Raw genomic sequence first — 23,195 nt, forward strand, 5'->3', positions numbered from 1 at the left:
CGTAGCACATTGTAGCCGTGACAACTGTGCAAGCTGCAGGTGTTAGTCAGCTTTGTCTCCTGGATCGCTGCGACCGATATGCTCTTCCGACTCATAAAATCCACAATCTCATCAATCTTGCCTCGCAGTCCATTGCAGTTTAACTGCAGGAACGATACATTTCCCGACACTGGCCTGGCAATAGTAGGGCTAGGGTGCTGTCTTTGCATAAATTGCCGTACGGGAGAGGTCGGGGGGGTCACATAGTCCGACGACGAGGACGCCGAAGGCGACGACGGCGACGCTTGTGACCCACTGCTGGCTGTGTTCGCACAGCACCTAGCGACATAGCCAGTATGACTATACTCCCGTAGCGAAGTTAGGCCAGAGCAAGAACGGAAATGTACCCACTCCAAGCACCTGTTACACCTCACCGACACTGACCGATGATGAAGGCGGTTCTGGCAAACGGAACAGAACCAGGGTCCGGGGTTCTTTTCAATCCCGGCACGGACCAAAAGCATACGGAGAAGGCACTCCGGGATGTGCCTCTCCCATGACGAAAAAAGACGAACACGTACACTGAGGCGGCAGCCCTTGCCGATGAAGATTCCATCGGGTCAATCCGGTACGTACAACCGGCTGCCATGGGATTGAACCCATTACCTGCACTGGTAATATATCTAGAGCTTCGTTGTCCTGGAGAGATGTCATTTGCATACAAATTTCATTGCACTGCACTACATAGTACTAAAATAAAATACAGCTAATATCAGTGCAAAGTTGCACTGGTAAGTTATCGATATCATGCGATAACAGATAATAAGAAACGAGTTATTGTACTAAAATATAACACGGCAAAAATTTCGTCACATGCGCATCTCTGATATAGTTTATTGTTTTGTACAATCAACTCGGAAAACAGTACGTTTTAATATTGGGTTGCCCAAAAAGTAATTGCGGATTTTTTAAAAGAGAGTAAATGCATTTTTAATAGAACTTAGAATGAACTTTAATCAAATATACTTTTTTTACACTTTTTTTCTAAAGCAAGCTAAAAGTAGCAGCTGATAACTGACTGAAGAAAGAATGCAATTACAGAATCACAAGCTGTGAAAAAATTTGTCAACGCCGACTATATGAAAAATTCGCAATTACTTTTTGGGCAACCCAATACATTGTGCTTGTATTGGGTGAAAAAATTTGTCAACGCCGACTATATGAAAAATCCGCAATTACTTTTTGGGCAACCCAATACATTGTGCTTGTATTGCTTAATGTAATGACAAATTTTTTCAGCTTGTGACTCTGTAATTGCATTCTTTCTTCTGTCAGTTATCAGCTGTTACTTTTAGCTTGCTTTAGAAAAAAAGTGTAAAAAAGTGTATTTGATTAAAGTTTATTCTAAGATTTATTAAAAATGCATTTACTTTCTTTAAAAAAATCCGCAATTACTTTTTGGGCAACCCAATAGTAATTGTAATAGGTTTGTTCGCATAGTATTTAAGGCCGATACGCTGCTCTAAAGATATTTTCACTGAAGGTGGAGTTACATATCATGTGGGTGCACAGCTTGAGCTCATGGCGGAACAATTAAAGGTGGTCTCATTTGTACAACGACCACAAATCATATGGTGCAATCCGCCATGTTGTCACCCAAGGTGGATTTAATAAGCAGAGAATATGCGAGAAAGAAGATGACAACAAAGAGAATGCAAACAAAAATCTGACATCTTAATACTCAAACCTAGCCGGCTGTAGGATTCACTGAATAAGGTTAAGCCAGGCGATCAGCCGATTTAAATTTTGGCAGTACTTGGCATTGAGGATGTCAACTTGTTCTCTTTTTACACTCATTCTATGTTTACGATTTCTCCTCTTCGATGACATTTTCAATCGGCAGATTTGACATCCTTAATGATGTTCATGGGGCCTATCTACTTTATGTTTTACCAGTGACCTAACCTTCTATTAGTGAATCCTGAATACAGACATACCAAAACAAAACATAAGTAAAAAATGTTACGTTTTTTATTTTTAAATAAATACACACTTAATATTTTACTTGAATAAAGAAAATATTGCTTTAGAACTAAATACATTTCATTTTGTTAATTTTTGTTGTTGCTTATAATAATAATAATATAATAAGTAACATAATAGGCATGAGGGTTCATTGTATTTCATTTAATCCATTATTCTTGTAAAAGGGTGCATACATCAAACATTTGTGCGCCAATACGCAGAAGAGCCTGTTCCTTTGGTGGTATATGCCGAACGGAATTGTGCACTAATTTACTTAAGGCAGTAAGGTCGATTTCTTGAGGATCAGAAGCGGCAATTTGTAAATTATTATTGTTCGGAGATTCGTGCTGTTTAAAATATACAGAATTTTCAATGAATTCCATCACAAATAACTTTAAATTAAAATAAATTCAGCAGCAAATGTTTTTTAGTGGCTTATACACAATATAATGGGCTGTCAATAAATAATATCAAGTAGCTGTCATTTTTAGTTTGACAGATATTCCATTGTGAACTTGTTAACACTTCGTGTAAGACAGCCTGTAGGATGGTAGCTATACTAATTTAGTCATTCCGTTAAATAGAATAAACAATCTGCTTGAATTTTGCATTAACCAAAAAGCGAGTTCCCAATCTCAAAAGTGTAAAAAAAGCATATTTGATTAAAGTTCATTCTAAGTTTTATTAAAAATGCATTTACTTTCTTTTAAAAAATCCGCAATTACTTTTTAGGCAACCCAATATATACCCTCCACCATGGATCGCATTTGTCGAGTTCTTTGCGCGGTACCTCTTTTTAGGCAAACAAAGAATAATAAATAAGGGCTGTTTTGCTATTGGAGCTATATCATTCAGATAAGAATTGCGCCTTGTAGGGGCTCAAGAAGCAAAATCGGGAGATCGGTTTATATGGGAGCTGTATCAAGCTATAGATCGATTCAGACCACATTGAACGCGTATGTTGAAGGTCATTGGAGAAGCCGTTGTACAAAATTTCTGCCAAATTGGATAAGAATTGTGCCCTCAAGAGGCTCAAGAAGTCAAGATGCCGGATCGGTTTATATATGCAGCAATACTAGGTTATGAACCGATTCGAATCATACCTAGCACAGTTGTTGGAACTGATATTAAAACAGCACGTGCAAAACTACAGACAAATCGGAAAAGAATTGCGCCCCTAAAAGCTAAAAAAGTCAAGACCCAGATCGGTTTATATGGCAGTTATATCAGTTTATGAACCGAAAACTTGGCACAGTTGTTGGAAGTGATACCAAAACACCACATGCAAAAACGAAAATTGCGAATTGCGCCTTCTAGAGGCTCAAGAAGCTAAGACCCAAGATCGGGTTATATAGCAGCTATATAAAAATATGGACCGATTTGGCCCATTTACAATCCCAAACGACCTACACTAATGAAAAGTATTTGTGCAAAGTTTCAAGCAGCTAACTTTAGGTTAGGTTGAAAAGAGGGTGCAGATATTAATCCGCCCCATGCCACTATGGACATACACCTAAGCGAGTAGTCGTCTTGTTGTGCGCTCTAAAAACTACAAAGTAATCTCTAAAAAGAAAATTTTAAGTTAGGAATTCCGTGCTACTTACAAAATCCTTAATTGTTTTCAATACCACTCCCCTAAGTTGGTTTATGTCTGGTATTGTGTGTCCACCCAAGTGTTGGTATCTGTTAGACGCGAAAGCCGGGCAATGACAAAGGAAATGCTCTAACGTCTCATCATCTCCGTTATGGCTCGGCACCCAAACAATGCGGATTTTCCCATCCTCAGAGAAGGCGTCAATCTCCTTCTTACACTGTAAGACTGTTCGTGACCTTACCGTCCTGGTTGTTATTGCCCTTATGGCAATTTTACTATCGGTAAAGATGTTCACACTCGACATCCTCGCGTTAGCAGCACACCACTTCACGCATTACGAAATCGCCTGGATCTCCGCCTGCAGGATCGTATTATGGTCAGGCCCACTCTGTCCTCTAGCTTTGATCCATCCGTGTAACATGATCTTCCAGATGGCAATACTAGGGTTCCATCAATTCAAGACTGTGTCGATGCCAGTAGTGCGTCGCACTCGACTTCAAGGTTCATCTCAGGTATCCGATCGGAAACCTCTCCCCTTCCTTCCAGGTTTCCTATCGTCGCCTCGATTATACCGCGATGGCATGAGTTGCTCCCATACTCAATCCATTCTTCCATCGCCTTAAGTCTCATAGCCGCAGTGGCTGCCTCACACTTAATCTGTATGTCAATGGGTCGGATATCGAGAATAGCCTTCAGTGCCCTGGTGGGCGTGGTCCTCATCGCTCCGCCTATGCCAAGACAACATGTTCTCTGAACCTGTTGTATGGTCCTTATGTTGCACTTTTTCTCCATAGCAGTCCACCAAACTGCTGAGGCGTAATTAAGTATTGGTCTAATCTCGCTCCTGTAGAGCCAGTGGACTATCCTAGGATTCGGGCCCCATTTCGAACCTACGGCCCGTCTACATAGTGCCCAACATCTGTGAGCCTTCTCAGTACGCTCCTGAATGTGACACTTCCAATTCAGTTTTCTGTCCAAGGTCACACCTAAGTATTTGACCTTGTCAGATATCGTCTTATTGTGGAAACGTGGTGCGTTAAATTTTCTAACCTTCGTCTTCCTCGTGAACAGGCATATTTCAGTTTTCTCTGGGTTAACATTGAGACTTTTGGGTCTAGCCCAGTCATATGCCATATGCAAGACCCTTTCGGCCCTTTTATATAGCTCGAATCCGTTCGAATCCGTACAAGATTGCGGCTAGCTTTACTCCTTCAAAAGTTAGCGTGCTTTCGACAGACAGACGGACGGACGGACATGGCAAGATCGACTTAAAATGACATGACGATCAAGAATAGATATACTTTATGGGGTCTTAGACGCGTATTTTGAGGTATTACAAACGGAATGACAAAATTAGTATACCCCCATTCTATGGTGGAGGGTATACAAATAAATGTTTACCATAAGTCTCACACAACACAATTTGTTAATCAACCCTAAAAAAATGTTTGAACGTTCAAAACTTTACATGTTAAAATAAAAACAAACAAAAACATCTACCTATTACGATGTTGTTAATTACGAGTTCAACCGCAAAGAAAAACAAGTGTATATATGTGTATGTGTACAAAAAAGTGAGCGTACCAGAAGTTTTGTCATGTTTGTGGATAATAGACAGCTGCAACACTTACAAGATTGTCCAAATAACACAAAAGTTGTTGTCCCACCGATGCTATTTTCAAGAATGTACCTTGTGATGTATTTGCATATAAATTTAAACGCCGACCAGCAATTTCAAGTAGCATACGTCCTATGAATTCATCATCTGCTATATCGGTAAGCAATTGCTCCGCATTTGCATCGAAACCATGAGCATATAGATCGACAATCTAAAGCAGCAAAAACAAAGGCAAATAATTAAGACAAAAACGTTACTTTTTTTTTGGTAGTGCACACACCTGTCTTCTTCTTAAAGCCCTTTGATCCAAACTCCAACTTTCAGCTAGTTTGAAAAATTTATCCATATATTGCATATGTTCAGCCACAAATAGTTGTTCCAGGTCTTCTCTTATCAAATCCATTGATGCGGTTATAGCTTTACATAGAAAATCTGTTCGGTGCTGTTGTAGAACCATATCGGGAGCTGGTAGTACAAATTTAAGCTCTTTATTTATATCAGCAAAGAAGGCTTTGTTGCTCATTGCATCAAATACCAAGGTCATGGGTTTCGATACTCTCAATTGGAAGAACGAAATGAAATGTAAAACCGAACACAATTCATAGTGCAATTTCATCAGCTCCTTAATGGCATGGTGTTGCTGCAGAGCGAGAAATTGTAATGGGGTTTGACCTTCGGCCAAGGACACTTCAAATTTTAGATCATATGATCCATGATTTAATGAATCTTCCATATGATGAAGGAATGATAAGCACAGTTCCAAAAATTCGGGAACACATGATGCTGACATTTCAATGTCCTGCTGACACAATTTGTCCTTTGGCAGTCTACCAACTTTATTTATCAATTTGGCTGTACTTTGTAGGGGAAACTTTATAGCCGCTTGCCAAAGCATACAAGAAATGCCGTGTTTGAGAGCTTGGTCAGTTACTCTAAATTGCTCCAGACATTCAATGGCGGCCCTGAAATGTTCTAAACTTGTTAAATTCTTGCTCCAATATATCATATAATGCCATGTCAAAAGGCTTAGTAAAGAACCGGATTCCAAACTAAAAGGAAAATGTTTCCTCAATAACGTTAGCTTCATGAGCACCGCATCCAATTCAGCATTGTCGTCGTTTAATTGTGTTTTTCTTGGACTCAAATCTTGTTGAGTATCAACTGTTGTAGAATTTTGCACTGACTTATCTCCACCTTCTAGAACAATTTCAGCATTATCGATTTCCACAATCTTCGAGGGATGTATGCGAGTATTTATTAACCATTTTGCTGTTAGATCTGTGACAATACCTTTGCCACCACTAACAATAAACTTTAAACTGCAATCTGGTTGTTCATAGGGAATTTCTGGCATTACGGGTTCCACACTTTGTATGGGATATCTAAATAATAGTTTCGGTTTGAAATTAATGAAGGGACTACTATTATAATGCATTACTTACTCTAAAATAGCTCCCAAAATAGCTATGTCTTCTAGTTTGCCTATTAACAATCCCCATTGAGCTTCATCATGAGATATGCGTTCGAAATTATCATCTTCATTTTGAGAACCTTCGTCGCAGGAACCCTTTAAGAGATATATTATGAACGAAAGCACATGTATTGAATGGAAAAAACATACAATACTCAATAATGTAGGGTAGCTGACAAGAAGTGTTACCAAGTTCACACTAGCTTCATTCGCAGCGATAATATCTGTGTTCGGAAACTCAAAACAATAATGCAAATTTTCACAAATTTTTACTGGAAGTCGTCAGCGTACTTTATTTGCCAGCAGAAGAGAGCGCGAGAGAGAGAGAAAATTTTGACAGTTCGAAAATTGAGAACCTGCAAATTTTTACTGGAACTTTTTTGCCAGCAGAAATTTGAAATTTTGAATAGATATTTTGTACAGATCAGCTGTTTTATGAAAAGCAGCCGTTACATGAAAATACAAAAGCTAACACCAAGAAGGCAGATGTAAGTAAAAAATAAAAATATTGTTTATTGGTATTTATTAAACTTTTTTCATTTTTGTTTACTTTTAATGAAGATTCAAGACAGCAGCTAGTGTTCTGGTACAGAAGACCAGCCAAATGAAGTCATAATTTTACCTCAAGTCGGTTGTTCTACATTAGAAGGTAAGTGCAAAATTTGCGGATTTTTTTGGAAAATCTTGAAAAATTCAAGCTTTGTATCCTTCCAGACACAATGAAAAGAGCAATGATCGGTTTCTTAAGTGTTTTGATGGAATCATCCTCTTCAGAGAGCTGCGATGAAACGGGCTAATTCACTTTAGCCCGCACTAGCACAAGCGAAGGAAAAAAATTTATATATTGGGCAAAACTGCACTTTATAGGGCGCACATCCGATTTCGCTGAAATTTTATGTGTAGATGTGGGTTGAACCTAGGAACACGAATGCGAAATCCGTTTTTGGACCCCCTAGGGTCCAAACTAGACTATATGGGGTTTTAAAGGGTTTTAAATAATAGGTATTGTCGAGTAGATTACGAACATGCTTAAAAATTGTTTAAAAATTGTCCTACGGGGTCTTAATAATTTTGCCCCTTATTAACACAGGCAATGGGTTTCCAATGAAAGGTGCAAAGGGGTAGATTAAGCATATTGCATCTATTATCTGGGTTAAAACTTCTCAAGACCTCTAAGGTTCTTCCGGGTCTTCCGGGGTGTCACAAATGAAAAAAAAATCGGGGGTGCACCCTATAAAGTGCAGTTTTTTCATATACGCCAGAACTGTATTTTATGGGGTAGTTAGCAAAAAATCTAATTTATTGCATACGCGCTAAATTTGGCCCCAGGAACCCGAATACAAAGTCCGTTTTTGGGGCTCGGGCTGGTGGATCCCTCCAGGGGCCAAAAATCCCTATTTGATCCATATTTGGAAATTTTTCGAAATTGTTATTTTAAACAAAACTTTATTTGCCTTCTAAATGTGGAAAAATTTGAGATTTTCTCCTCTTCACCTCCTTTTCTCCTCCAACAGTGGGAAATAGCAAAAGTATTGTAAATTTACCTTCTAAAGTTTTTTGTAAAACAGCGCCATTTTTTGAAAAATTTTAATTTTTTTGTAAATATGTATTTGTTCTAATTTAGAGTTCTTGCAGAAGTTAATTTCATGAATATTCGTAATCTACTCATTTATATCTTTAATTAGGTACTCATATTGCCTAGGTTTAAGAGGGTTCAAAATTCTCGAGACCCCGTAGGTCCTTCCGGGTCAAAATTTTGGTCCTTTGTTTGCTTATACCTACGAACGGCCATCCGAAGTAATTTTCCATTTCAAGTCATGGTAAGGCAGCTGTGACCAGCATGGGCTCTTTACTTGTTTTCATCAAGAAGTAAATGCGACTTATTATCGGAAAAAACATGGACGTAAAAAGTAAGAATCACGTGTAGACCAAGAATGGATTAAAAATCATGTTCCCCACTTCATTTTGTCCACGCAGTGGAAATCGCAAAAAAACATTTTGGAAGCTACTTTGGAGCCGTGAGTACGCAAATGTTTCGTACGAAGACCATGGACGTAATCTAAGAAACACGTGTAGATCAAGAACGGATAAAAACTCATGTTCCCCACTTCATTGTGTCCACACAGTGCAAATCGGAATCGGAATGCCATTGGGAATGGGCCATAATAACGGCGGATTACATTCGAGCAGCTTGCAAATCGTTTTTGATCAATTTAAAGCATTTCTTAAGGTAAAACATGGTCATATTGGGTAAAATTTAGATCACTTTCACACATTTTTGACATTTGAAACATTTGAAAATTATTTTCCCACAACAAATGTGGTCTTTTGAATTGGTATCACTTTGTGTCAGCTACCCTGTATATTAATTGTTTTTTACCTCTTTAAATTCACGTCGCAAAGATATTGCTACAGTTTTGCATACGATTGCCACCAGGAGTCCCAAGGATTTGGGGCTATTCAACAGTAATTCCCTGACATATTGCCACCAAGAAGAAATCGTATTATAGGCATAGTCATTAACTACATCTCCGGCCAAATCACATATAGATTTAATCATTTCAGCCAAGCGTGACATATCGCTTATGACTTCATCGCTAAATGTAGAAATAAAAGAAAGGCTTTCATATGATAATAACAATAATAACTTTTCTTTAGCTTACCAATTTTTATATAAAAATGGTTTCTCCAGCCAATAATATAGAGCCAATACCAATAGATCTTGATAGGGTATTAGTGATTTTTCTGCCGCAATTTTGAACTGATCAAAACATAGGCCATGTGTAAAGAAACGATGAAAGAGTTTTGAGCTAACTTCTCCATAATGTCTCGATTTGTCCTTAAACAAAGGTATCCGATCTCGCTGATCCACTTGGAAAATATTGAGAAATTCAACAAATTCACCAACATCATCGAATTCAGCACCAAAGGTAACTCCGCGTGTAGTTGAACCAGTATCCAGGCCAAATTCTGACATTTGTTGTTTCAGCAGATAGGTATCGCTTAAAAGCAATACCAGCTGCTGAATTATAACAAGATCACTCTCATCCAGCTCTAATGTTTCTACATATTCACGCTGCTGAGGCACTTTCATTTCCATGTAGAACTTGCAGAGGTGTTTATAATTGCGTACACTTGTTTGAAAACTTTCATAGTCTTCAATTGATTTAATGTGATATTTTTCTGGATTTTCTATTTGCTCCTGCAAAGTTAGGTCAAAAGCGTTGATGATGCTTTGAAAAACATGCGCCTGTAATTGCTTGCTTTTAAGTAACATTTCCATGCACTGCTGACGCACCTCAATTGTTTGAAAGTCGGCAGCCATTGAGGTGATTTCTTCAATATCAAGATTTTTGCTGTCATTAGAACGCAAAAGATTTTTCAGACGTCTGAGTATGTGTATATCTTTGGAAGTGGCTGAATTGGCGGTACTTAAAGCATAGTGAAATGGTATTTGTATTTCCTTGACACAGGCATCGCTGGGGTCGAGAAAGAGACATGTATTAATGTGAGTACGGTTCTTACTCTCTGGTGTTAGACCTTAAAGAATAAGAAATAATTATTAATTACAAACATTGTAAATGGCAACACACACAAGGCTTTATATTACCCATTAAACCGTGCGTGCTATAGGCCAGTAGGCCATTTTTGCTAACGGTGAAGGCTGCCACTTTAGGCCCATGCTGCAGTGGCCATATTTCTAAGCAACCTAAGCGTGGAGCATATATCACTAAGAACAGGGTTTTGCGTCTGGACGTTGCCACCCCTTTCAGGGTTTTCTCTTTGACTGGCACAAATGCACATTGTGCCTCGCGATAGCCTTTCCACACACGAATTATTTCACACCTCTGAGTATCGACTAGTAATACTCTATCCAAATTATCAATGACCACAGCCAGACGACCATTTGGAGCAATGGATATAGTGTTGCCGTCCCGTTTTGCATCGAAGAAGCGACATTTTGTACGCATTTGCAATTCTTTGCCAACGGATTGTGATGGCTGCTCTTCTGGCGACGGTGTAGGTGGGGCCCGACCAAAAATATTTCCCATAATATTGCGATAAGCTGTGCCAATGACATCTTTTGCCACTTCACCAAACGATATTGTCTTATAACCTTCCTCAGCCAGATAGTAACCCAAACAAGGTTCTGCGCCAACACCCACAATTGTCGAACTTTTCATTGTTGTAGACGATACACGGGCATGGAAACCAAATGAAACACATTGATCAACAATGTGATCAAAAACTCTTGGTATTTGTGTGGCATCGACTACAGCATCATTTATAATAGTATCCTTCCCGTTGGGAAATGTAAATTTTTGATAACTCAACAAATCGGCAATTGTTGCATTTGAGTGTCCGGAATATGTTGCAGAGTTACGTCCAGCCGTGCGATTTAAATTTTGTCGCAAATTGTTTAGATGCGGTACAAAATCAGATCCCTTCAGAGTGCATACACAATTATCATATACAATATAAATAAATGTCTCAGCTTCGGAACGTTTCGGTGGTGTATGGGCTTTAATCGTTACAACAGATGCTTCGTGGTAGCTAGACAGATGAAAGGGAAATAGGAATTTAGTAAAGGGGCTATAGAATAAAAACTCATTTATCTCATAATTGAAATACAGAAATATTCATTTTGAAGATTTTGCTAAAAAACACCCTAGTCATTACTGGGTTTTGAACCAAAGCGTGATAGGAGAATGGTAACCAATGCACTACGATTGTACCATGTTAATCACACAAACCAATTTATTAAACTTTTAAGGGATATCTTTTTGTATATGACTCTTACTTATGAACGCCTATTTTGTTGTTGTTAGCGTTTAACAAATGACCTTGAAATTCCGCAAATTTAGATAAAGTTAAATATGAACGTAAGTTATATTCGAAATTGTACAATAGATGAATCGATTTGAAATCTTTAAAGTACTTACATTTGTGAATAAAGTTTTATACCCGAATCGGTATAAAACACTACCATTCCCGAGTTAAGACCCATTGCCACACATGTCCATTCTGCTCCAGTGTTCACTGAACGACCATACATTGGTAGACATATAACGGATGTCACAATTTGATTGGGATCCTCCAGTTCGCCACACCAACAAAGACTGTATGTGGGCGTTGAGTTCCAGCTGGAGCTTAATAGGGCCAACTTTTCTCCAAGAGTCATGGCAATTAACTCTCCCGTTGGTGATATGGAATAGTTAATGCCATTAAGCCAATTTTCATCTATAAAATGATAAGAACGATATTGATATCTTGAAATTTCAAAATTAATTGGATATAATACCATGTTTTAGTCCAAAGTATTCCTGGACCTTTGTAAAATCTTGAAGATATCCAAATGTTTTAACTTCACAGGCCATTGTGATGGTATGAATCAGTACGTATAAATATGCTGTGTAGCTCACTTATTGCTAGATTTAAATATGCCAGCAAGGACATTAAGAGAAGTTAATTGCATTTATTTATTTCCTTTTGTTTACGTATAATAAAAACAGCTGTTTTATTAAAAGGTCTTGCCGAAATTGTTTTTATGGTATTTATTCGGCCGGACCCCTTTAATGTTTACAAAGTCACTCAAGGTAGATTTATAAGGTAATGCAAGGTGGATTTCGAGAGGTGAGGTCCCAAGACCGTATACGACCAAGCTCTACTTGCTCTTTCTTATATCGTAAAAGTGGTTAAGTTCATGCAAGTTGGCATCGAATGCATTATTTTTATCAATTCCTCTTTGTGTTCCCTCGCAAATAGAAAGTTAATTTGCTAATAATTACAAAATTACCCTCAATTGTTTGTTCCTCTTTCGAGACGAACTCAATGATCGGAGATTGCAAATATAACATATACCTACATATATTTTTTTTTTATCTTTTGGCACCATTTTTAGCAATTTTAAATCACTTTTTTTATTTAATGGAAAAAATGCAAAATGTTGTCATCATACTGCAAGTAAAAAATGCTTTCGTACATGTTTGATCCTAAACTGTGAGGCATCTGACCATCTTGTATAATTTCCAAAATCTTTGGTGGAGTCATACGATCAGCTGTTTTGTCTCGATAAAACAAAACTAAGGGGGATTTAATAAGGTGGTCTCACGCGAACAGCTGCTGACAGCCGGCCACGTTTGACGGTATTAAAATGTCAGATTTTTGTTTGCATTCTGTTTGTTATTATCTTCTTTCTCCCATATTCTCTGTTCATGTACGTACACGTGTGTTGGCAAAACGTCGATCAGCTTTATAGCAAGATCAGCAGGCGGATTGCATCATATGATTTGTGTTTGTTGTACAAATGAGACCACCTTTAAATAGTTCGCCACGGAACAAAACTTTAGAAGGCAAATTTATGGGCCGATTATGGATTGCGACTCGACAACAGTTGCGTTGCCAGGAGACAGAACCACGATGTAAATATCAGTATAAAGTTGGAAATTTTTGTCAATTTCACTCAATACAGAATTTCTAAAGTTCAGCAAATAAGAAATTTGTAAAAAAATATGTAATTTAATAGCAAAACGAAAATGTTTGTAACAAATTTGTTCGTTGGCAACGCAACTTAAGTTAGGTTGCCATCCATAATCGACTCATTAAAATTCTTTTGGCTATTTCCCTCATACTACCAATGGTTAACTAGTTTAATTATACCTCAAATGAACGTTAATATGAGTGGCTTTTATTTATGTTATAAATGTTAAATAAATGTTGGTTTTTATTTTTAAAAATTTACTTGCAAATTTCTGCTGTAAGTTTTTTTTCCAGCTGAAATTTTTAACACTGTTTTGTTGCTTATGTGTGGAACATGGGGTAAAATAAAGCATTGTTTAAAGATTTTAGAAAACAAAGTTATTGCAAAATCAAAACAAAAATTGAAAAATTGTACTCAGCTGTTCGCATGACCTCACATTATATGTGCATCCTGAATGAAAAAAAAATTGTACTCAGCTGTTCGCATGACCTCTCCTTATAGGTGTATCCTAGCATAATTTCATTACCTGCAAATTTTAAACTGTTTATATTTACATATTTATTTTTGCAATACATGGAAGTTTTTATAAATACAAAATTGTGTCAAAGATCGGGATGGGAAAAAGGAAATTAAAAGAAATGAGGTAATCCCGCTCTGATAGAAACAAAAAAAAAAAAAAAAAACGGCAGCATGGAAAGTAAAAACAAAAAAAAAAGATTAAATTAAAATTTTAACTACAAGTACATACGATTGAAAAGAAAACACACATAGAAATATAAATTAGAAAAAAATATTAAAAATCTTAAAGTTAGGGAATTGGAAGGTGCTCTACTCTTCGTCACGTATCAATTCATAAGTAATTGAGCCATAAGATTGTTGTCGTCTGCAGTTGAGCTAGAAGCCGCATGCAGGCCTGAGCCACTTTCTAAAAATTCCCGCAGCTCATTTTCCAAATCTCCACCAGCATTACCGGCCACGTCTTCATCAATGTCCATGGACAAAGATGAAGAGGATAAATTATGCTGTTGATCTAGTTGGCTTGATGCGGTGACATGTGAAGTAGCAGTTGAAGTCGTGGACGGATGAGACTGAGTAAAAGCAAGCGGTGGCATAGTTACAGGTTGTTGCAATATGGCGGGTAATTGTATACGTTGCTGTGTTTCGGAAGGAGGAGGTGGTAATCCAACTGAAAGTAGAAAAAATTTATGAAAAATCAATCACAAGAGAAACACGATTTAAATCACATACCGTAAGACAAGCCCATAGCTTTTCTTAAAGCATATGGATCAGCTACCGCCGATGGTGGTAATTTTTTCACCACATCCGTCAGGTTTTGAGTGACCTGATGCGCCAACTGAGTTTCCTCTTGTGATGCCTGCTGCACAAGTCCCAAGTGGTGCGGTAATGGTTGTGAAAGCCGTTCATGTTGCGTATTTTTTAGTTTATCTATAAGATTCAAATTGTTACTCAGATGTTCCTGGAGTCGTCTTGTCAATTCGAAATTTTTCATTTCCTTTTCGATGTCATTTAAGAATGTCGTATCTATGCCCAAATCGTTAAGGGTTCTTAAGCGACTGAAATCGATGCGGGTATTTTTATACTTTTCATATTCCTGTTCAATTTGAGCGCGAGATTCATTTGGCGCCGGCGACGAGCTGCTGTCTAATAGTAAAGGGCCGGCGTTAGTGAAACATTTTAGTGCTTCCTGTTGTTCATAGTTTTGTACTTGAAGATCGTATAGGTCCTGCATGCATTTGGAATGTTCGCCATTTGTTAACATATCGAGAAGACCGTTGGCCAACATGGTGGCATAGGAAGAGTCTTTGGTAAATTGTAAAATACTTTCTGCATACTCGGTGCTCATGGCATCACCATAAGTTTCCATAACCAATTGGGTCTCATCTTTGTTAAGTGTAGAAAAACGTGAGTCAAATGTTGGTGCGAATGACGAAAAGGGTCCATAATTTAAAGGTTTTACCATTTTTGCTTCATTACGCTTGTCTTCACGGTATCCTTGAACCTGGCCGGAACCTTGTTTTAGTTTGCCCACTAATTCACCCAAGCAAACAACTTTCTCGGGGCCTTCGTTCTCATCTTTGATGAGAAAGTTTAAAGATGTGGATCCATCTTTATTTTGTCGTAGAAAGCCCATTTTGTAGGCCTTTTCTTTGGCTGACAAACGTTTCTTAGCTGATTGAGCTGCACCTTGAACTTGAGCTAAAATTTCCTCTGACGTTAAATCATCAACGTATGGCTCAAATCGAGTTTTTGGTTCATTTTCCAGACGAATTGCTTTTCGTTTTTCCTCTTCCTCAATTTGAGCTTGAGTCATAGGTTCTTCAGCTCCCGTGGAGGCTCCCTCATCAGCAGAATCTGCCATACCGTGATGATCAAATCCAATAAAGTCTCCACTCTGCGGAATTAATTCGAAACCGAGCTCTTTGGCCGTAAGGTCTCTTAAATAGCCCGAGGTGGGTTTTAAACTTCGCATTAAGTTTTCAGGTGACAAATGTTTCATACCCACTTGGAGTAGGCGTTTAGCTGCCTTATGGTAAACAGTATCCACGTGATTATATCGTATGGCATTTTCGCACATCAAACGAAAATCTTCAGTGAATTCATTTAAAGTTGCATAATCGTTATCATCAATTTTTTGGCGCATGGTGGAAAAATCCATAGGTCTTGCAATTATTTTAGAATAACCAGGCGCAATATCATCTGTTACTGGCCAAGCGAAAAACTGATGAGGATCCCGTTTTTCTAAACCACGCAGAAGGTGCTCGAGTAATTTATTTAGGGATGTTTTTTGATGTTTTAGCTTGAGGACACATGTTCTGGGTTCTCGTCCAGATTCACTTGATGAGCTTGGAGTTCTTGGCGCCTCTAGAACCTTAGGTGTTAGTGCAGCCAAGGAATTGGAACCACCCGGTGTGGTGTCGGAAGCCGATGGCGAAAGAGAGGGTATAATTAACTGTAAATTTAAAACAAGAAATACAACTTATAATCAGAAACTTGAAAAAAAAAACATTTTTTTTACCTCTGCTAAAGGTTTTGTCGGGCTAATGCTACCCACTGTGACAGCACCAGGGGCGCTACCGTCAGCTGGTTGAGCATTTGCCACAATGTTTTCTGGTGGGACTTCACTCCCCGCACATGTGGCAGCACCTAACGAATTTCCAACTGATGAACTTTGTATGGAGGAAGAGGCTGGCGAATCCAATGTCACCTCATCCGTCGTTTTGATTGGTACTATTGGTTTCGATACTGGCCTACATGATTGGGAATTCTCTGTTGTAATGCCAGCATAAAGTAAAACATGTTCTGGTAATGGTTGGGAATTATCATCATCCATAAAGCTAAAACCATCCTGGCTACTATCACCATCACCTATTGATGGCATAATATTCGAAGGCGGCCCAGCCGCACCCACCTTAGGACTACGCTGTAAACAGCCAAACGATGTGCTCGGCAACGATTGCGAATCTTGATTGGCGATTAAGGTTAAGTCCTCTGTGCGATCCATGGACGATGTATCTCGACGAGGACTTTCATCAACAACGTGGCGCTCGCCTTTGTCTCTCTTCTTTTCCTTGTGGTGCTTGTGTTTTTTCTCGCGGTCTTTCTTCTTCTTCTTTTTCTTGGACTTCTTATGTTTTTCGCGATGCTCTTCAATATCTTCCATCATTAGTGGACTACTGCACATGGCTTCTGCCGCCGTTGGAGGTCCAGCCACAGAAGACGTTATAACATCAGCACCGCCATATTCAGGCGTATTGTTGGGACCGACTTTCAGTATTAGCTTAAGACCCCTTTGAAGACTAGATGGATCTGTATTGTGGCTATATTCTGTAAACAATACAAGAAATAGAAGCTCTTTTACTACATCCCCTTTGGCGGCTTAAAATTGCATTCGCAACAAACCAGTGTTACTGACCTTCATATTTCTCTCTTCGCTCCAGTTTATGCTTCTTATGTTTTTTGGAAGAACCCATAACGATGTTGACGACTTGATGTGAGTTTTCCTAAGTTGCCTAGTAATTGTAGCTTCGTGGTTATTGATAACAATAGGTAAATATTAATTTTTATTTCCAGACAAGACAAGCAGTTTATTTCACTGGATAAAATGATGCCGCTTTTACCACATGGTTGTACAAAATGGTAGTGTATGTGGCTTCCATGCCTACAATCATGACGAAAGGCGATGGGCGAATAATTATTCAAGCAAAAACTTGTTATGGCTGGTCCTATGTCCGTTTTTCATAGTTGAAAATACATGTTTTTTTGCTATTACTTACTTGAAACACAACAAAATTCTCAATGAAAACGTAATACATTTATTAAAATTGTTTCATTAGTTAGGGTTGGTGCTCTATTCGGCTTTTCACATGAACAACTGTCAAACTCCATATAAATAAAACGTATAAGCTATTCTGTTCAGCTCTGCAGGCGGAATGCTGTCAAACTCCACATAAAAACGTCGGCGAAACGTTGGCTAGAAATAGGCGGTGGAGCAGCTGTCCAACAACAAAATATTGAGTGTACTATCTGTCAAAATCTATGATTAGTGCAACTCTGGTTTTGAGTATGTTACTACTTCGCGCCATTTTTGCACACGCACAACCAAAACTAGCTGACACTTCGCGAATTGTACTCAGCTGTTTGCTGTACAATACTTGGGTTAATATGCCTTGGGCTGTTTCTAGGCAATGCGGGTTTAAAAAGGTGGTCTCACGCGAACAGCCGTTAACAGATGGCCAGGTTTGGCAGTATTAAGATGACCGATTTTTGTTTGCATTATCTTTGTTGTTATCTTCATTCTCGCAAATTTTCAGCTCATGTATGCATCCGTATACACACACGCACACAAATTACTTTGTGTGTGTTGGCAAAAGCTTTCCTTGTATAAATTTGCCTGGGTTTGAACCAATACATAATTACCAGGTAGTGTACCGTAAACACCTGAGTAATTTTTTTGCGAATTGCACTATCTGTCAACCAGTTGCGTGTGTGTGTGTTTATCATAGTTAAGAACCAGAACACACATAAACAACGAAAAATGGCGCGAACTAGTATCATACACAAAATCAGAGTTGCACTAATCACTGATTTCGACGGATAGTGCACTCAATATTGTGTTGTTGGGCAACTGCCACTATCTGTAAATGAATAGAGTTGCACTAATCACTGATTTCGACGGATAGTGCACTCAATATTGTGTTGTTGGGCAACTGCCACTATGTGTAAATGAATACCCTTGTTTTGAACTAACATTTTGGTAAATATTTGGATACAAGAAAGATTATTACTCAAACGGGTTCTTCCATTTATGAGCTATTCAAAACTTTACATTTTTTATTAAGGTTTTTTTGTATTGAATTGGCGTTTTTTTTCTTTACTTTGCTATGAATTTTGTTTCTCGCAGTTTCTTAATTGAAGTATCCAAACGTCCTCTTATATTCTCAATGTTATTGCGGATAATGCAGACTTCCCGAGTTATGGATTGTCTGTCAAGCTGCAATTGTTTTTGATCCTCTACCATGGAACTGAGAAGTGCATTCTTCTGTTTAATTTCTGCCAATCTTTTTTGATGAATATAATTATTATCATCTTTGTATGGTGGAATGGTACAACACAAACGTTTCTGTTCTTTGTCCTGGCAGAGGACTTTCAGGCGTGGAATACTAAGGGTTATGTTAGAGAGGTTGTCATTAAGAACTTTCTTCTTTATTTTATCCTCTGCAATGATATTGATAATGGAATTTCTTTTAGGTCTAGCAGCCATTTCTTTATGGATGGAGGATTTCACCTTAGCTTGTGGTTTATTATCAGAATTAGAACTTATTTGAGCCTCTATAGCAGAATTTAGATAATATTCGCTTTCTGTAAGGACAAATGAATTTTTTTAGCAGCGTTTTTTTTTTACTGATTTTAAAGAATTTTATTACCTTTTATTTGAGAATGGACATGCGCGATCATAGTTTGCAGTCTTTCCTGAAGGTTGTAGCGATTGATATCTTCCGTTTTATTATTATTATTATGTTGGATAATAGTTGGGTGAAAGAACCTCATACCACGATGTCCTGACATATGCTTTTTGAAAATTTCGGCAAGATTCAAGCGATTGATACCAAAATTGTCCATTCCATAAAGTTACTGTGCTTAGTATTGATCACTGATAATTTAGATGCAAAGAAATTTTTAAAAAGATATGAAAGTTATTATTTTATTTAAGAAAATTTTGAAAAGTGATAATGCACTGAAGTATAATGCATTGCAAACTTGACAATGAGTCTTAAATTTTTTATACCCTCCACGATAGGATGGGGGAATACTAAATTCGTTATTCTGTTTGTAACTCTTCGAAATATTCGTCTCAGACCCCATAAAGTATATATATTCTTGATCATCATGAAATTTTATGTCCGTCCGTCAGTCCGTCCTTCCGTCTATGTGTCGAAAGCACGCTTACTTTCGAAGGAGTAAAACTAGCTGCCATATAACTCGATCTTGAATCTTGACTTCTTGAGCCACTATAGGGCGTAATTTTTATTCGATTTGGCTGAAATTTTGCATAAGGGGTTTTTTATGCTTTTCAACAACTTAGCACGATTTTACTTGTTTAGTACTCATGTCCATTTCCATTTCTTAAAGCGCATTAACATTGATCATTAAAACCAGTTTTATTGGCTCAATTATTTGTTTTCCATTTATAACACCTGCTGACGTGAGACAAAAATACGGATTTAAGCCCGGTACGGTTACAGATACATATACCCAAGGCGGTCTTACGCGCACAGCTGGCCATATTTGACGGTATTAAGATGTAAGTTTCTTGTTTGCATTCTCTTTGTTGTTATCTTCTTTCTCGCATATTCTTTGCTTACGTACGCACACTTTCTGCACACGTACACACACACTCATATACATTTCTTTGTTTGTGTTGGCAAGAGGCCTTCAAAGTAGTTGCAACAGGGTAGTTGCCAAATGCCTAATAGGGAAGGGGCACACTTAGGGCTGATCCCTGGGTACAACTTTTCTGAAAGTTCGAAAAGCACTGGATGAATACCATAAAAACAAGGTAGCATCAATAAAATATAGTTCGGTTCATGTATTTGCTGATCCATGAGTAAAATTTTTTGCGAATCCAAAAACATGGAGTTTAAACAGGGTAGCACAAATGTTTCCATTCTCTTTGTTGGTTATTTCATGCAAATGTTGACCGTGACTGTATCTCAAATGGTCCATCTGCTTAGTCCAATTCTGGCATAGTCTTTCCAACATTTCGGCCGGTATCTCACGAATAAATGCTTCAATGTTGTCTTCCAATGCGTCAATTGAAGCGGGCTTGTCTGTATGGACACGAGCTTTAACATAGCCCTACAAAAAATAGTCTAAAGGCGTTTAATCGTACGATCTAGGCGGTCAATTGACCGGTCCCGAACGTGAAATAAAATGTTCACCGAACTTGCCTCTCAATAAGTCTATTGTTACGCGTGCTGTGTGTCATGTGGCACCGTCTTGTTGAAATCACATGTCATGCAATCAAGCTCTTGCATTTTGGGGAAAAAAAGTTGGATATAATCTCACGATAGCGCTCACCATTGAAATTTTGTCTTTGGAGAAAATTTCATTGAAATTTTGTCTTTGGAGAAAATTTCATTGAAATTTTGTTTTTGGAGAAAATTTCATTGAAATTTTGTTTTTGGAGAAAATTTCATTGAAATTTTGTCTTTGGAGAAAATTTCATTGAAATTTTGTCTTTGGAGAAAATTTCATTGAAATTTTGTCTTTGGAGAAAATTTCATTGAAATTTTGTCTTTGGAGAAAATTTCATTGAAATTTTGTCTTTGGAGAAAATTTCATTGAAATTTTGTCTTTGGAGAAAATTTCATTGAAATTTTGTCTTTGGTGAAAATTTCATTGAAATTTTGTCCTTAGAGAAAATTTCATTAAAATTTTGTCTTTAGAGAATATTTCATTGGAGAAAATTTCATTAAAATTTTGTCGTTAGAGAAAATTTCATTGAAATTTTGTCTTTACAGAAAATTTCATTGAAATTTTGTCTTCAGAGAAAATTTCATTGAAATTTTGTCTTTGGAGAAAATTTCATTGAAATTTTGTTTTTGGAGAAAATTTCATTGAAATTTTGTTTTTGGAGAAAATTTCATTGAAATTTTGTCTTTGGAGAAAATTTCATTGAAATTTTGTCTTTGGAGAAAATTTCATTGAAATTTTGTCTTTGGAGAAAATTTCATTGAAATTTTGTCTTTGGAGAAAATTTCATTGAAATTTTGTCTTTGGAGAAAATTTCATTGAAATTTTGTCTTTGGAGAAAATTTCATTGAAATTTTGTCTTTGGTGAAAATTTCATTGAAATTTTGTCCTTAGAGAAAATTTCATTAAAATTTTGTCTTTAGAGAATATTTCATTGGAGAAAATTTCATTAAAATTTTGTCTTCAGAGAAAATTTCATTTAAATTTTGTCGTTAGAGAAAATTTCATTGAAATTTTGTCGTTAGAGAAAATTTTATTGAAATTTTGTCGTTAGAGAAAATTTTATTGAAATTTTGTCGTTAGAAAAAATTTCATTCAAAATTTTGTCTTTAGAAAAAATTTTGTTGAAATTTTGTCTTTAGAAAAAATTTCATTGAAATTTTGTCTTTAGAAAAAATTTCATTGAAATTTTGTCTTTAGAAAAAATTTCATTAAAATTTTGTCTTTAGAGAATATTTCATTGACATTTTGTCGTTAGAGAAAATTTCATTAAAATTTTGTCGTTAGAGAAAATTTCTTTAAAATTTTGTCGTTAGAGAAAATTTCATTGAAATTTTGTCTTTAGAGAAAATTTCATTGAAATTTTGTCTTTGGAGAAAATTTCATTGAAATTTTGTCTTTGGAGAATATTTCATTGAAATTTTGTCTTCAGAGAAAATTTCATTGAAATTTTGTCGTTAGAGAAAATTTTATTGAAATTTTGTCGTTAGAGAAAATTTTATTGAAATTTTGTCGTTAGAGAAAATTTTATTGAAATTTTGTCGTTAGAAAAAATTTCATTCAAAATTTTGTCTTTAGAGAAAATTTTGTTGAAATTTTGTCTTTAGAAAAAATTTCATTGAAATTTTGTCTTTAGAAAAAATTTCATTGAAATTTTGTCTTTAGAAAAAATTTCATTGAAATTTTGTCTTTAGAAAAAATTTCATTGAAATTTTGTCTTTAGAAAAAATTTCATTGAAATTTTGTCTCTAGAAAAAATTTCATTGAAATTTTGTCTTTGGAGAAAATTTCATTGAAATTTTGTCTTTGGAGAAAATTTCATTGAAATTTTGTCTTTGGAGAAAATTTCATTGAAATTTTGTCTTTGGAGAAAATTTCATTGAAATTTTGTCTTTGGAGAAAATTTCATTGAAATTTTGTCTTTGGAAAAAATTTCATTGAAATTTTGTCCTTAGAGAAAATTTCATTAAAATTTTGTCTTTAGAGAATATTTCATTGACATTTTGTCGTTAGAGAAAATTTCATTAAAATTTTGTCGTTAGAGAAAATTTCTTTAAAATTTTGTCGTTAGAGAAAATTTCATTGAAATTTTGTCTTTAGAGAAAATTTCATTGAAATTTTGTCTTTGGAGAAAATTTCATTGAAATTTTGTCATTGCCGAAAATTTCTTTGGAATTTTGTCTTAAAGAAAAATTGATAAAAATGTTGTCTTAGGAGAAAATATCATAAAAATTTTGTATTTATAAAAGATTATATCAATCTTGAGCTTTCACAGGAAATTTCAACGAAACTTGTCTTTGAGACATTTTTTCCCATGGCAGCCGGTACGTACCGGATTGACCCGATGGGGTTCTTCATTGGCAAAGGCTTCCGTCTCAGTGTATAACACACTGCTAGAACAACAACAACATTTTTTTTTTAATTTCTTTTAAGAGACATTTTTGTTAAATATTCTTGGTCTCTCCAGGACGATTTTTTGCTGGTTTTGTTCTTATTTTGTAAAAATTATGTTGAACGTCTTCTCTAGCGCAAG

At 36.6% G+C, this 23,195-nt stretch overlaps 3 protein-coding genes across 4 annotated transcripts; all 3 read right to left on the minus strand.

The window, feature by feature from the left end:
- Positions 1 to 1,992: 1,992 nt before the first annotated feature.
- LOC106083715 (rab3 GTPase-activating protein non-catalytic subunit) lies at positions 1,993 to 12,207 on the minus strand. 2 transcript variants are annotated; one of them, XM_059365157.1, is made up of 9 exons: positions 11,990 to 12,207; positions 11,631 to 11,928; positions 10,298 to 11,241; positions 9,351 to 10,227; positions 9,068 to 9,284; positions 6,659 to 6,783; positions 5,497 to 6,598; positions 5,230 to 5,427; positions 1,993 to 2,351 (listed from the first exon to the last, which is right to left on the minus strand). In XM_059365157.1, exons 1-9 carry the CDS (start codon positions 12,063 to 12,065, stop codon positions 2,175 to 2,177), a joined length of 4,014 nt encoding a protein of 1,337 aa, XP_059221140.1. In that variant the 5' UTR covers positions 12,066 to 12,207; the 3' UTR covers positions 1,993 to 2,174. The 2 variants fall into 2 exon arrangements, with proteins under 2 accessions (XP_059221140.1, XP_059221141.1); XM_059365158.1 differs by having other exon boundaries at positions 2,263 to 2,351; positions 5,183 to 5,427.
- Positions 12,208 to 13,696: 1,489 nt separating this feature from the next.
- Positions 13,697 to 17,332, minus strand: LOC106083720 (bromodomain-containing protein 7). Its single transcript, XM_013246935.2, has 4 exons — positions 17,103 to 17,332; positions 16,206 to 17,014; positions 14,417 to 16,139; positions 13,697 to 14,354 (listed from the first exon to the last, which is right to left on the minus strand). The coding sequence occupies exons 1-4, from the start codon at positions 17,158 to 17,160 to the stop codon at positions 14,014 to 14,016; spliced, it is 2,931 nt and encodes a 976-aa protein (XP_013102389.2). The 5' UTR covers positions 17,161 to 17,332; the 3' UTR covers positions 13,697 to 14,013.
- A 1,151-nt stretch (positions 17,333 to 18,483) lies between these two features.
- Positions 18,484 to 19,433, minus strand: LOC106083691 (uncharacterized). Its single transcript, XM_013246860.2, has 2 exons — positions 19,114 to 19,433; positions 18,484 to 19,048 (listed from the first exon to the last, which is right to left on the minus strand). The coding sequence occupies exons 1-2, from the start codon at positions 19,307 to 19,309 to the stop codon at positions 18,561 to 18,563; spliced, it is 684 nt and encodes a 227-aa protein (XP_013102314.2). The 5' UTR covers positions 19,310 to 19,433; the 3' UTR covers positions 18,484 to 18,560.
- Between the last annotated feature and the right edge of the window lie 3,762 nt (positions 19,434 to 23,195).

This window comes from Stomoxys calcitrans, chromosome 3, assembly GCF_963082655.1.
Source record: "Stomoxys calcitrans chromosome 3, idStoCalc2.1, whole genome shotgun sequence".
Taxonomy (NCBI): Eukaryota; Metazoa; Arthropoda; class Insecta; order Diptera; family Muscidae; genus Stomoxys; species Stomoxys calcitrans.